A 15,837-nucleotide genomic window follows, 5' to 3' on the forward strand; every position below is an offset into this window, starting at 1 on the left:
TCAGTGTCTCAGCCCCTACCTCAATTTGCCCTGAGATTACGTAGCAAAAACCTGCCGGCAGATTCCCTTTAAGTCATACACTCCTCTGTAAACAGCTGTTTTGTGGTACTTGCCCCTTATACGTATAGAGCAGGGTTTGGTTGGTTGAATGAGACACCCTTATTGTAGCTCTGGAGGGTAAAGGTATCGGCTCCCAATCACAGCTGTCTGCAGACGGGTGTCTGACTTGGCTAAATTAATTCAGATGTAGCCCTTTGGTTAGAATTCATCTCAGATCACCACAGTGTAAATTTATATATATGTTGAAATGATAGGAAGAAATAACGTAAAAAGCAAAGTTTAAGAACGACATCTACTGGGAGATACGCTCTGATTAACACTCATTTACATGAGTTATTGTTTGTGAAGTGTCTCAACCTGGGCACAAAGAGGTTAAATGTGCATAAAACAAAGTAAGTCGCTGTATAGTCTGCTCTGGTCTCGAGCTAAGAAAATAAATAAAATCTTGTTTATGTCAGTTAGTTATTGCATAATGGAGCCAGTATTATATTAATTGTCAATTTATACAGAATACGTCAGACTCGGGAAGGTCCATGGCTCATAAGAGTATCAGATGTCCAGTCTGTGTTTGGTTTCTTCTCAGCCCCCATATTGTCCATGACAAAAGTCAGATCCTGAGCTAATGCATTGTTAAGTGATACTCTTTATGTGAATATAAACTTGTGCATATTTATAAAGTGACTGTGAAAAGAACATTTTATTGAATGCATTTATGCTTTAAAATTCATGGGTACAAAAATGAGAAAAAAAGTCATCGTCTGACCTTTTAATAGGTTATACTGGGTATTACTTATCCATAGTTGATATTTGTAATCTAATTTGCACTTTGTTTGACAATTAATGTATTTTAATTATTTATAGATATATACACCGGTCTTTGCATAAAAGTGTTATAATTAATCACTTAGCAGTTGTATTCTGCCTTTGATAGAAAGTTTTTTTTCTATTTACTACACAACCCTTATAACAGTATGTACTCTATGTGTATAGTAAGACTTGTCTTCATTGTGGAGTAAAAGGACCGGTTAGCATCTGGAATTTCTGTCTACAATCATGCTGCCGGACTCATTCCCACACTTTTCCCAATAATATAAAAAAATATTCTGTAACTCTCCTATTTGCTTTACCTTTCATTTTTAAGATGCAGTCAAGCTTCAGGATGTTCTTCTCAAAACTGCAGACATTAAGAACAAAAGAATAGTATCTGATTAAGTCAATTATTTAGCCAGTTTTCCTTTATAAAGAGGACCTTTCATAAGTTTTGACTTTATAAACTGAACATTCTTGTCTTGCACACAGTAGCAGGAATATAGATGAAAATCTTTTTTCTCCTTTTTTCTCCGCTCATATGTGGAGATACAGGGCACTGAAAATACTGGCGCCCACTGTGTTATCTTCTCATTGTTCAACTGGGCATTTCATTTCTTCCATCTCTAGTCGTGTGCTTTTAACCCACTATGACGCTGTCCAGTCATGAAAAGGCAGCGTCCATAGGTAAAAATAAGTTGGGGCCACAGTTCTGACCAAAATGAAATGCCCTTGGAGAAGGTCAGAACTTTGCCATCGTTATACTTACCCGTCCTCGCTCCTCAGCTGCTCACGTGACTCTCCAAACTCTTTCAGCAATGCTGCTGTCCGCTTCCCCTACCGGCGCTTTACTAACAAGAAGTGCCAGGTGGGAGGCATTGCCAGCGTGGTCATATGAGTGTGAAAGGTCCTCTTTGTGTACGTTTTTGCAAATTTCTGATAGTACATTAGAAATCTTACTGTAAGAAATCCTTTTTTGTCTTTAGGTTGGAGGACATACTATGCTACCTATCCGTTGGATGCCTCCTGAGAGTATCATGTACAGAAAATTCACAACAGAAAGTGACGTCTGGAGTCTAGGAGTGGTGCTATGGGAAATTTTTACTTATGGCAAGCAACCATGGTACCAGCTGTCAAATAATGAGGTTTGTACATATTGTATTTTTACAGACAATGAGAAAAGTGGCTAATATAAGGGAAATAAATGCTGTTACGTTTTGGTTGGTTGGGTTTTAGCTTTTTTAGACTCATGAGGTTTGTAACTCCTATTATAAAGTTTATCTTGATAACCAGCCCAGGGACAAGCCAGTAAGCTGTTTCAAAACCTCCTGAGATTGGACAATGCATGGGGAAATACAATAAGACATAATTCCCATTGAAATAAAAGGGTGACCCTGTAATACATTGACTAATTGACTTTTTTTTACATGGGTTTCTGCTCTGGGTCATAGAGGGGACTTGAGAATAACCCCTTCTATTATGTTAATTTTCCTAAACACATAGGGTTTGTCTTGTCTTAGAACTGGCTACTGACTACTTGCTAAAAATCTTCTACCATGTTTCCCCGAAAATGAGCCCTAGCATGACTTTACAGGATTTTTGGAGTATGCTTGAAATATAAGCCGCACTCCAAAAAGAAGCCCTCATTACAGTCAGGGCCAGCGTTGGGAAGGTGGGCAATTTCCCAAGTCCCCAATCTCTTAGGAGCCCTCAGCGTTTCTATCCTGAGGTTAAGGCTGCTGAAGGACTTTTGGTGACATCACGATCACATGACCATGATGTCACCAAAGGTCTTTTAACTGCGGGAGTCTAGAGGAACTGAATGTACAGTGTGCGTATGAACATTGTATGTATGTGCAGTGCGTGTGAATATACATCTGTATGTATGTGCAGTGTATGTCTATATATATGTCTGTGTATATACTGTACATGTGTATGTGCAGTATGTATATTTGAATAAATGTTGATTTTTTTTGTTCAAGAATTAATGTGGATTCTTGTACATGGAGAAAAATAATACATCCCCTGAAAATAAGCCCTAACCCATCTTTCGGAGCAAAAAATAATATAAGACCTTGTCTTATTTTCAGGGAAACATGGTACTGAAAATAATATTATTTGGGGCATGTGCATATATGTAATTTTTATAAAAAGTTATCTTGTAACTGCCTGGTGCTTATAAACGAAGATTTAATATTTAAAAAGTATTAAAATGTACATGCATTGTTATAGTAATTTCACCTCAGGGTTAAATAGTAGAGAAAAGCTCAAAAAGTAGGTAGTGCCAAATGTTATGCATCTGCTTCCTGGCACTCAGCAAAATCTAAATCTATAAATAATAGTATCATTTTGGAATTTTCCCATTAGTAAAATAGTTGGATATAACTGAATTTAGCAAAAGTGCTATTCTAAAGGCTTTGTGGTCACAGGGGAGCAAATCTGCAACATACTTACATGAACTTTAATGCAAATTTTACTGCAGAATTTATCAGCAAGGGTGAAAATCTTCAGTCCTAAACAAATGCAGATGTTTTAGGGCTTTTTGAAAACTGCTACAATTAAACTTGTTTGAACATGCCCTTATAAAATACAATGCTTTGATGTGGCATAGGCTGGTACAAAGAATATTGCATGTACTTTATAACTTTGTGGATGTTTGTTAAAAACTAGACAATATCTCCCAAAATAAAAACTTCATCATAAAGAAAACATGCAACAAAATGATATCTTCTATGTAAAGTGCATGCTCTTGTACTATCTTTCATGCCATGTCTACTTCAATAAAAACAGGAGCGGAAATCTACGGTGTACTGTAAGAGTCCCAGATTTTACTTTTCTACTTACTGCACCATAACCTAACCCTGCTTTATTCTTCTTCTTCACAACTTTATTACTGACCTGTCTGGTGTGTTCCTTGGTTTTCATAATGTTGTTTGATCATTAATGTTCTCAAACAAACCTCTGAGGCTTCCAGTTCTTCTGTAGTAATAATAGGAATAAATTACACACAGGTGGACTCAATTTACTAATTATTAGTGATGAGCGAGCGTTCTCGTTTAACCATTTCAGAGAGCATGCTCGGGTGCTTTCCGAGTATCTTCGGCGCGCTCTTATATTATGTTCCAGTCCTTGCGTCTGCATGATTTTCAGCTGTTAGACAGCCTCAACACATGCAGGGATTGCCTGTTAGGGAATCCTCATATGTGTTTAGGCTGTCTTACAGCTGTAAATCATGCAGACACAGGGACTGGAACATAATATACGAGCACGTCAAAGCTACTTGGCAAGCACCCGAGCATGCTCAGTGAAAGGGTTAAATGATCACACTCGCTCATCACTACTACTTATGTGATTTCTGGAGGCAATTGGTCACTCGGGATTTTATTTAGGGCTATCAGACTACAGGAGGCTGAATACAAATGCATGTCGCAATTTTCAGATTTATATTTTTAAAATAATTAGAAAATTATGTATTATTTTCCTTACACTTCCCAAATACTTGCTACTTTGTGTTGGTACAGTGCCTTGTGAAAGTATTTGGCCCCCTTGAACTTTTCTACCTTTTGCCACTTTTCTGGCTTCAAACAAAAAGATATAAAATTCTAATTTTTTGGGGAAGAATCAACAAGTGGGACACAATCGTGAAGTAGAACGAAATTTATTGGATATTTTAAACTTTTTAAAAAAATTAAAAACGGAAAAGTGGGGCGTGCAATATTATTCGGCCCCCTTGAGTTAATACTTTGTAGCGCCTCCTTTTGCTGCGATTACAGATGCAAGTCACTTGGGGTATGTCTCTATCAGTTTTGCACATCGAGAGGCTGAAATTCTTGCCCATTCTTCCTTGCAAAACTGCTCGAGCTCATTGAGGTTGGATGGAGGGCATTTGTGAACAGCAGTTTTCAGCTCTTTCACCAGATTCTCGATTGGATTCAGGTCTGGACTTTGACTTGGCCATTCTAACACCTGGATACGTTTATTTTTGAACCATTCCATTGTAGATTTTGCTTTATGTTTGGGATCATTGTCTTGTTGGAAGATAAATCTCCGTCCCAGTCTCAGGTCTTTTGCAGACTCCAACAGGTTTTCTTCCAGAATGGTCCTGCATTTGGCTCCGTCCATCTTCCCATCAATTCTAACCATCTTCCCTGTCCCTGCTGAAGAAAAGCAGGCCCAAACCATGAAACTGCCACCACCATGTTTGACAGTGGGGATGGTGTTTTGAGGGTGATGAGCTGTGTTGCTTTTGCGCCAAACATATCGTTTTGCATTGTGGCCAAAAAGTTTGATTTTGGTTTCATCTGACCAGTGCACCTTATTCCACATGTTTGGTGTGTCTCCCAGGTGGCTTGTGGCAATCTTCAAACGAGACTTTTTATGGATATCTTTGAGAAATGACTTTCTTCCTGCCACTCTTCCATAAAGGCCAGATTTGTGCAGTGTATGACTGATTGTTGTCCTATGGACAGACTCTCCCACCTCAACTGTAGATCTCTGCAGTTCATCCAGAGTGATCATGGGCCTTTTGGCTGCATCTCTGATCAGTCTTCTCCTTGTTCAAGATGAAAGTTTAGAAGGACGGCCGGGTCTTGGTAGATTTGCAGTGGTCTGATACTCCTTCCATTTCAATATGATCGCTTGCTCAGTGCTCCTTGAGATGTTTAAAACTTGGGAAATTTTTTTGTATCCAAATCCGGCTTTAAACTTCGCCACAACAGTATCTCGGACCTGCCTGGTGTGTTCCTTGGTCTTCACGATGCTCTCTGCACTTGAAACAGAACCCTGAGACTATCACAGAGCAGGTGCATTTATACGGAGACTTGATTACACACAGGTGGATTCTATTTATCATTACCAGACATTTAGGACAACATTGGATCATTCAGAGATCCTCACTGAACTTCTGGAGTGAGTTTGCTGCACTGAAAGTAAAGGGGCCGAATAATATTGCACGCCCCACTTTTCAGTTTTTAATTTGATAAAAAAGTTTAAAATATCCAATAAATTTTGTTCCACTTCACGATTGTGTCCCACTTGTTGTTGATTCTTCCCAAAAAAAATAGAATTTTATATCTTTATGTTTGAAGCCAGAAATGTGGCAAAAGGTAGAAAAGTTCAAGGGGGCCAAATACTTTCACAAGGCACTGTATATCACATAAAATCCCAATAAAATACATTTACGTTGTGGGTGTAAACTGTTAAAATGTGGAAAAATCTATTGGGTATGAACACTTTTTCAAGGTACTGTAATTATTTGGACAGTTGGATCACAATCTAATTATATCCAACAGATGAAATTATTAGCTGCATGTATTATTTAATAAAAAACATCTTACTATTCTGTAAGAGCCAAAAGATCATTCTAACAGTCATCTGAAATCTCTTTATCCTTTTCTCTTGTAGGTGATTGAGTGTATAACTCAAGGCCGAGTCTTGCAACGACCTCGCACTTGTCCGAAGGAAGTCTATGATCTAATGTTAGGCTGCTGGCAGAGGGAGCCTCACATGAGGCTGAACATCAAAGAAATCCACAGCCTTCTTCAGAACTTGTCCAAGGCATCCCCCGTTTACCTTGACATTCTTGGCTAGACGTTGACGGTGTTACCTGTATGGGCTTGATGAATGAATGTGGTGAACAGCCGCTGAACTCCATGAAATGTGTTATAACCTCTGACAGTATTAATATAACAAAGATGCTGAGAAGCTATCAAAGGGCAAGCAACACAAACTTCTCCATCTGTACAATACACAGTATTGATATTTGCCATTAACAAGTTGTATCTTTTTATCCTGAGCCTATCTCTTCTTTTGCTTCTTTTCCTCTTCCGTCTATGTTTGGTTGTCTCTCACTGTCTTTCCTACTCTGTGCTTATGCCTTTATGTAACTCAGCATACATAGACAAAGGCCTTAAAACTGTATCTGTTAATCAGCAGGCTCGCATGTCTGTCCACCACATCTAACAATGCCTTCTTGTATTCCTGCCTTTGATGTGGATGAAAAAAAGGGAAATATTGTATGACACAAACTTAATGACTTCTGCTGTACATACCTGTAGACTTTCTATTGACTGTTGCTCACCTCTACGTTTCTGGCTATGTGCACTAATGACAGACAACTTCTGGACATCAGGATGAAGCGCTTGCAGAAATGAGTTTGTGGTAGTAAGGAGACATGCCAATGGGAAGACGTTTAACCATCTACCTAAACAGAACCTGAAGAAACACAATCAATGCATACTATTCTGAAGAGAATAAATCCACCTTGCTTTGTATGTGGCTAGTCCTTTATCACCATATACCCCATGCTAGGATAAAACCATGTCACTTGCTTCTAACAAGCTGCCGTAGCTGTCTTCATCATTTTCTTTTCTAAGTGCAGTAAACCATTGTTAGAGGCTGAATCACCCGTTTTAACAGACTGAAATCATCACAATGTGATGCCGAATTTATCTGATACAGTGTCCAACAGACAATCTCTGTCATTGACCAGTTTACAAAGCCGTTCTATACAACTCAAAGAATACACACGATGAGTTGAGGCCAAGAGCTCAGAAAAAGCTTGGGTTGTTTTGTATGGAGATGGACAGATGTGATACGGGAAGCTTAACACATGTATGTCATAGCTGAGGAATAATAGCCTCAGATGAGGGCTGCTGCTTGCATTCTGTTCTGGTAACAGAGTCAGTAGGCAATGTCACAACCAAAAGATGTTGATGGTGCACATTCAACGGTTGGTGGCTAATCTTCTTTTTTTTTTCCTTTTTTTATTAATAGTTTTTCATCCGTGGGCTCCGGATTGAAGTTTATATTTCTCTATATTACATTGTAAAAAAAAAACAAAAAAACAAAACTGTGGCAGCCTTTCTACAAATGTATGTGATGTTAAACTTGGAGGCAGCGCATGCTTATATATGTTACCGGCATGATGTGTCCAATGCAAAGATATTGAAAGTTGTTCCCCAATACACATACAGTACAGGGATCAAAACCTGTATCACGGTCACATTTACCATAGTGTAGAGACTTATCTTTTTGGGGAGAACAGGTGAGGCCCTATCATAACGCCAGGCATTCCTCTCTGGGGTGTTAGTTTTTGAAGAATGTAGTAGCACAGTAATGGAATCTACCATTTGTATAGGTAAATGTAAATAAATGCCGTATGTTGACTTAAAACTGGTAATTGTAAAATATATTTGAGAGTTAAGAAAAAAGTATATGAATATTAGCCTCTGTAATTGAGGCGCTAGTAAATAAATTAATCTCATCTCTTGGGGTATACTAATGATTGTAACACATCTCTCTATCAAGGTTTTAAAGCAAGTTATAAAAGTAAAACAATGATACTTGTACAGATGTGATTTGTGCTATTGCTTTGGTACATTGTTTGAACTTCTACTCTTGATTTACTATGTATACTTTTTCACACCCGTTTGCAGTAAAAAAACAAAAGTGTGTGCCTACTTGCTTAGTTAAGATGGGACAGGCAATATGTACTGCTTGTGACGAAATCGAAGACATGAATGTTCTACATTCTCTAGCACTTGCCTATAAAACGGTTCTGTAGTTCCATTTTCGCCTACACCTACAGTAAATCTCAAGTTAGACACTGAGATGTACAGGATACATACATTGGGATTCTAAAAATAAATCTCTGCCTTTTAATGCTAAACATCAGTTTGCCTGAATTTTCATGAGATTTGGTGATTGTTTATTAGCATGATGTGATAGATCCATTGCAACTAATTAGTCATAAGTTTCTAGGTTTTCATTACTAACCGATGAACAATAGCATGGAATATCTGGGTGATTGGTGTGGGCTAAAGCATTGCTTTGGATGTAATATATATGAATCTGGTGTGAATGTACCGTATTTTTCGGACTATAAGACGCACCTAGGTTTTAGAGGAGGAAAATAGAAAAAAATGTAAGCAAAAAATGTGGTCATGATGCCCTGTTAAGGGGGAGGTGGTCTGCTGCTGACACTGTTATAGGGGTAATGTCCCCCAATTCTGTTAATATCCCCCATCCTGGTATATATGGCCCCTTCCTTCCTGTTATATGTGGCCCTCATCCCCATCCTGATATGCATGGCACCCCAATCCCTCATCATGGTATGCATGGCACCCTCATCCCTCTTCCTGATATGTATGGCACCCTTCATCCTGTTATGTATGGCCCCCCTCACACCCATTCTGGTATGTATAGCACCTTCATCCCTCTTCCTGGTATGTATGGTACCTTCATTCCTCTTCCTGATATGTATGGTACTCTTCATCCCTGTATGTATGGCCCCCCTAATCCTGGTATGTATGGCCCCCTTCATCCCTGTATGTATAGCACCCCTCATCATTCATCCCGGTATGTATGGCCCCCCTCATCCTGGTATGTATGGCCCCCTTCATCCCTGTATGTATGGCCCCCTTCATTCCTGTATTTATGGCCCCCTTCATCCCTGTATGTATGGCTCCCTCATGCCTCATCCCTGTAAGTATGGCCCCCCCCTCATCCTTGTATGCATGGCACCCTTCATCCCTGTATGTATGGCCCCCTCATCCTGGTATGCTTGGCACCCCCTGATCACCGTCATGCTGCACAGAAAAAAAATAAACTTTCATACTCACCTCCTCTCTCCTCCAGCGCTGTCTTCCACTCTGTGCCGGAATAGTCATGCTCCCCACGCCTGGACTGCGTGCGTAGGAAGCAGTGACCATTCATTCTCCCTAATAGCTCGCAAGCTGTAGCCGCAGCGCGACTCCTGCTGCGCTCGCGGTCAGCATGCCCACTATTAAAGGCCATGAATATTCACCACACCCATGGGAGTGGTGAATATTCATGGCCTTTAATAGCAGGCACGCTGACAGCCGAGAGCAGCAGGAGCCACGGAGCCCAGAAGGAGCCAAGCATACCTGGATGAGGGGGGCCATACATACAGGGATGAAGGATGCCATACGTACCGAGATGAGGGGCGCCATACATACAGGGATGAAGGGTGCCATACGTAGCGGGATGAGGGGCGCCATACATACAGGGATGAAGGGTGCCATACATACCAGGAGCCGCACTGCGGGCACACTGTGTCGGTTATTAAGGAAAATTAATATTCACTGCTCCCCACGCCAGTGGGCATGGGGAGCAGTGAATATTCATTTTCTTTAGTAGCGGACATAGTGTAGGCTGCAGCAGGCAGCTGCTGCCTCCTGTGCCCTGCTACTCAGCCGCTGTCGCTTCCCCCACATCCCCCATCACCCACAGCTACAATATTTATGTACATCGGACTATATGATGCACCCCTCACTTTCCTCCAAAATTTTAGAGGAAAAAAGTGCGTCTTATAGTCCGAAAAATACGGTATATGGAGCTGCACACAAACATTCCAAACTGGAGGAAAAAAACATTAGAATAGAAAATAATTCCATCAAAATAATCATGTTTTTATTTTGCCAGTATATTTTATTGTTTGATTCCTTCAGCTAACCATATGAACAGCCACAGCCCAGTTTGGGAAAGAGACAGCTTCCTCTTCTCTCCTCCAGCAGGAATTTTCAGCACAGTTTTAAAGAAGCACTTCCATGAAAGTGTTTATCCTCTTAATATATTGCAATCTTCATATTATATGGCACTGTGTACTTACAATTGCTCATTTTGCCTTTCTACCCAAGTAATTCTTCTCTTTTCCATTAGGTCTATGATATCACGTTAGTCATAAACTAGCGGTGGGTCCCAGCCAAGAGTAGCGTTACCAATCTCTCAAAATGAATATAGAGGATAAGCAAGGAGAGAATAATATTACAAAAAAATACGTCATCAATGTTAAAGTATTGGACAACCTCTTTAAGATCCTTTGAGATTGAAAAAAGCAGTTCAATGGGATCTGTCACCAGGTTTTTGCTACCCCATCCGAGAGCAGCATAATGTAGGGGCAGAGACCCTGATTCCAGTGATGTACCACTTACTTTACTGGTTGCTGCAGTTTTGATTAAAAACTGTTTTATCTGCTGCAGATCTAGCAGTTCTCTGAATGCTGAGTTTTGTATAATCCCACCCACACCACTGATAGGTCGCTTTCTGTGTACAATGTGCCAATCGTTGATAGGGGTGTGGTCAGACTACCTGGCAGCAGACTAAGGCTAAGTGCCCACGATGCACAAATGCTGCATACTGACATCGGCGGTCACGTGACCTGTCACAAGACTAAATGACGTCATGGAAGGTCCTTTTACACCATCGCGAGCCACCGGTGAGCCAGGACGCATCCTACAGGAGACCGGGGGCCATCAGAAGGTAAGTATAATGTTTATTTTTTATTTTAAATTCTTTTTTTTTTAACAAGTACTATGGTTCCCGGGTCTGGATGAGTCTCCTCTTCTCCAAACAGGGGGTACCATCCGCACATTGAATTGCTTAATATCCGCATGTGCACATGTAGTCATGCGGATATTAAGTGATTCAATGCAAGTCAATGGCGGCAATTACGCCGCGTGTCCGCAAAATTGATGGACATGCTGCAGATTTTTCCGCAATGATAATCCGCAGTGCAAATTTCCGCAGCATGTGCACAGCACATGCGGATTATCATTGGGGACCATGGGGCACGTATTACCAAGCATTTTTTAAGCGTTTTCGCTGTGGAAATTCCACGGCAAAAACACTTGAAAAACGCATAGTGAGCATGCAACCCTACTAGTCTTCTAGTCATAATTTCCTGTTGATAAAACTATGATTTTATAAAACTTACACTAAGCAGCCCAGTGAGTGACACAATGCAGGAAACGGGGTGTATGCATATTCATTATGCTGCTTTCACATTATGTAGAAAAAACATTTTTTTCCTTAAAAAAAATGACAGGATATAAAGTCATGTTATGATATAACAGTTTTATGAACCTCACATCAACCTGGAGCCCATTGTGTCCTGGATTGATTTTATCTTCACCAGTCATGGTAATCAAGATTTAGTAGTAGTCAAACGTCTGTGCACATAAGTTGTTTGATTGGGCCTCAAATGAGTAGAGATCTAGCATTTCTTAAAATGAGAATATACCAGCAAGATATCCCTATGAAGTGAAGTGTACCTAAACACCCAATTATAACCTAAAGTTCAATGACTTTTGCTTAAATGCTTATTCCCATCTTCATAGATCATTATTTATAAGAGGTATCTGAGAATACCCATTTATGTAGATGGGAATAATCCTTTAAGAGTTAACTTTCTACATTGTAATGTCATTCCCGTGTTTCAGTTTAAGAAATTTTTAATCTGTTGGTGAAAGAACAGTGAAAAAAATTATTGATAGATAATCCTATCTACCATCATTTTATATTTCCCTGCCTTGTTATTTAGGCCTTTATAGATTTTTTTCCAATTTCATAGGCAAATTAACGAAATTGGGCTAGTGGATGAAGCTAGAGAAACAAGCAATTGCCCATAAATGCAGTTTTAGATCATTTTCAAACATTGCAATAGATTCTGCATCTTCTTTTCCATTGACATCAGGCCCCAAACCCATCACTTTTCAATATTCATTCTAAAAAATAGGAAAATATATCAAAATCTCCTTTGGTTTTTAAAATGATGTTCAATACAACTTTGCAATTTTGAATTTTACACATGTAGTTGTATGAATAAAAAAAAAGTTATTTTAATTTTTGACAATAGCATTAATCTTTACATTTTTCTAAGCACATATTTTACGTTTTCATCCACAAGATGCACACTGACGTAAAAAATATCCATAGACTTAATTACAAAATTCCTAAAATTATAGTGTTGGGCGCAAAACGGCGGTTGTCTGTACTTCTTAGTATTCCACTGGCTACCATGCTGTAATAAAGTCTATATATATCTTTATATGAGTGTGTGCCACAGTTCATCTTCTTTACAGTTATATATACAGGTGCTTCTCACAAAATTAGAATATCATCAAAAAGTTAATTTATTTCAGTTCTTCAATACAAAAAGTGAAACTAATATTATATAGAGTCATTACAAACAGAGTGATCTATTTCAAGTGTTTATTTCTGTTAATGTTGATGATTATGGCTTACAGCCAATGAAAACACAAAAGTCATTAACTCAGTAAATTAGAATAATTAACAAAAAACACCTGCAAAGTGTAACATACCTGGCGGCGTCCTTGCATGGTGGTCCATCTCCCACTGTGCAAGAGCGCGCACTTGATCTCCAGTCCAGAATGTCTCTCTGGCTTCCCTCCATGCTGTCTGTTTGTGTCTGTTTCTGCTGCTTAAGGGCGGCGCCCGATCACTTCCTGCTTTTTGTACCTGCTGTGGGTCACACCCCTTGTGCGTCCTCAGCCTATTGCTGTCTGTCACCTGGTATATAGCTCAGCTGCTCCCATCTATCCCTGCCTGAGCATAGTGTTTCATTCAGTGTGTGCTTGCACTCTGAAGGTGCCAGGTCCCGTTCTGTGTTCTCTTGTCTGCCTATCCTGGAGGCTGTATTTCCAGGCCTGTCTGAACACGCTCCTAGCCTGTTCCTCCCGCCTTCTAGGGGCCGATTACCTAGATCCGTTCCTGTATCTTGTCTGTCCTGTCTGAACACGCTCCTAGCCTGTTCCTCCCGCCTTCTAGGGGCCGATTACCTAGATCCGTTCCTGTATCTTGTCTGTCCTGTCTGAACACGCTCCTAGCTTGTTCCTCCCGCCTTCTAGGGGCCGATTATCTAGACCCGCTCCTGTATCTTGTCTGTCCTGTCTGAACTCGCTCTTTGCCTGTTCGTCCTGCCTCTCTGGGGGCCGTATTTCCAGACCCGCTCCTGTATTCCGCTGCAGTGTCGGTCTCCTCCGTACACTCAGTTCCAGTCTGAACTCTCTCCTATCCTTTACCTGTTTTGCCTCTATGTCCGTTCCCTTCCTTTTTCTGCAGAGTCTGAACTCGTACCTAACTCCTGCTTGTTGTCTCTGTACTCCCGTTTGTGAGTTTGTGGTCCACTCGCTACTTCACTGCAAGTACCCTGTGGGTATCTGGCTCTGCCTTTCCCTTCCTGTCTGTTCCATGTGAACAGAGCCCAGTCCCCCCTTCACTGCCTTGCTCACCGCTCCGGCGGTTCTAGCCTGCTCTGACTCCTTTGCTCACCGCTCCGGCGGTTCTAGCCTGCTCTGACTCCTTTGCTCACCGCTCCGGCGGTTCTAGCCTGCTCTGACTCCTTTGCTTACCGCTCCGGCGGTTCTAGCCTGCTCTGACTCCTTTGCTCACCGCTCCGGCGGTTCTAGCCTGCTCTGACTCCTTTGCTCACCGCCCAGGCGGCCTCGTCCTGCTTTACTCTTGTTCACTGCTCCGGCAGTCTCGCTCAGCTCTGACCCTTTGCTCACCGCTCCTGGCGGCCTTGTCCTGCTCTGCTCTTGCTCACCGCTCCTGGCGGTCTTGTCCTGCCTGTAATTGCTCATATCTCTGGGCGGCCTCACTCTGTTGTGTTTGTTCGCCACATCTGTGGTTCTTTTCCTGAGTCCCAGTGTGTACTGGGTCCTATTCCGCCAGTGTCCCTACCTGCTAGTGCCTTCCTTTCTGTACTCTAGCTGTGCTCGCCTGTACCCCTCTGCCTGTATTGTTCCTGAGTCCCAGTGTGTACTGGGTCCTATCCCGCCTGTGTTCCTACCTGTTAGTGCCTCCCTGTCTGCACTCTAGCTGTGCTTGCCTGTACCCCCCTGCCTGCATACCCGCCTGCCTGCATACCAGTCGTGCCTGCCTATACCCACCAGTCTGTGCGCCAGCCTACCAGCCTGTTCCTGTATTCCCCTGTGTGGGTCAACAGCCGTGTCCGGGGTCTGTCCTGGAGTAGCACCTGGTCCCTCTGCTCGGTTCCTCCTTGGTGCACTGGCGTCGTATGTCGTCGTGCGACCCTGGTCGGATCGGGTGAATACCTAGTTACGCCCCTCCAGGCATTCACTCTCCGGCACGGTCCAGTGGAATCACACGCACACGCCGTTCAGCCCGGGCGTGTGCATTACAGCATGCTCAGGACATGGTTCCCGTTGAGCCCCACGGCCTTCGCTCTCTGAGAAGTTTTCCAAATAAATAATTTTTTTTTTTTTCCTTAGCTGAGTTCCAGGCGAATTACGCACCGTCCAGATGGATCTATCAGCTCTCGTTCCTGCGGATCCGCCACGTTACTATGGGGATCCAAGACAGTGTCGTGCATTTGTGGAGCAATGCATGCTACACTTTAAGGCCTACCCTCTCTATTTTCCTTCCGATTGGGCTAAAGTGGCCTTTATGATTGACTACCTAGCGGGTGATGCCTTGAAATGGGTCACCCCCCTATGGGAAGCATGGGATCCTGTCGTCCTTGACCTGCAGGCCTTCCTGGTGGCCTTTCGTATGGTCTTCGAGGACCCTAACCCTGAAGCCCCTGCTGAAGCTTCACTTCCCAATATCCCGGAGCAGCCCCGACGGGTAATGTGTGTGGGTAGCGCAATAGTCCTCCAGCCCAATGAGACTATTGCCCACCCAGAATCCTCACAGGGTGACTACGCTTTCCGGAATACTTCTCCCAACCTCAAGAGGCAGTCCAGACGTGCTAGACGTAGAGGCAAGCCGTCACGCCAGGGTCTGTCCTCCCTGAGACCTCCTGACCCCAACCTTGAAGTCCCTACTGAAGCTTCATCTCCCTGTATCCCGGAGAAGCGCCAACGGGTAATGTGCGTGGGTAGTGCACCAGTTCTCCTGCCCGAAGAGACTTCTGCCCATCCAGACTCCACACAGGAGAACTTCCTGCACCCGGCATCAGATGCTTCACCCACTTTAACCGGTGTGCATGTCCAAGGATGCTCCAAAGCTGTGGTTACCACCGAGTCTCTACACCCCTCCAACCAGGCGGAGGACCTCCAGTTGTCTCCAGAACCCTTCGGGGTGCTACCTGGTAGCGAAAGGACAGAGACTCTCCTATACTCTGTACCTGATACCTCGCTCGCTTCGTCCACTGAGTCCAACCTAGTGTACTCTGAAGCAGAGGTT

General features: G+C 42.3%; 1 protein-coding gene across 6 annotated transcripts in view; it reads left to right on the forward strand.

The window, feature by feature from the left end:
* Positions 1-8,536, forward strand: part of NTRK2 (neurotrophic receptor tyrosine kinase 2) — a 379,702-nt gene extending 371,166 nt beyond the window's left edge. For all 6 annotated transcript variants that reach the window (XM_073670937.1, XM_073670934.1, XM_073670935.1 and 3 more), the window contains 2 exons: positions 1,854-2,012; positions 6,271-8,536. In XM_073670937.1, the coding sequence (XP_073527038.1) occupies positions 1,854-2,012; positions 6,271-6,456 (345 nt within the window). In that variant the 3' untranslated portion in view covers positions 6,457-8,536. The remainder of the gene's footprint in view (positions 1-1,853; positions 2,013-6,270) is intronic.
* Positions 8,537-15,837: the final 7,301 nt, after the last annotated feature.

Source organism: Phyllobates terribilis, unplaced genomic scaffold (genome assembly GCF_046119375.1).
Source record: "Phyllobates terribilis strain yellow unplaced genomic scaffold, ASM4611937v1 Scaffold_1__5_contigs__length_1240528914, whole genome shotgun sequence".
Classification (NCBI taxonomy): domain Eukaryota; kingdom Metazoa; phylum Chordata; class Amphibia; order Anura; family Dendrobatidae; genus Phyllobates; species Phyllobates terribilis.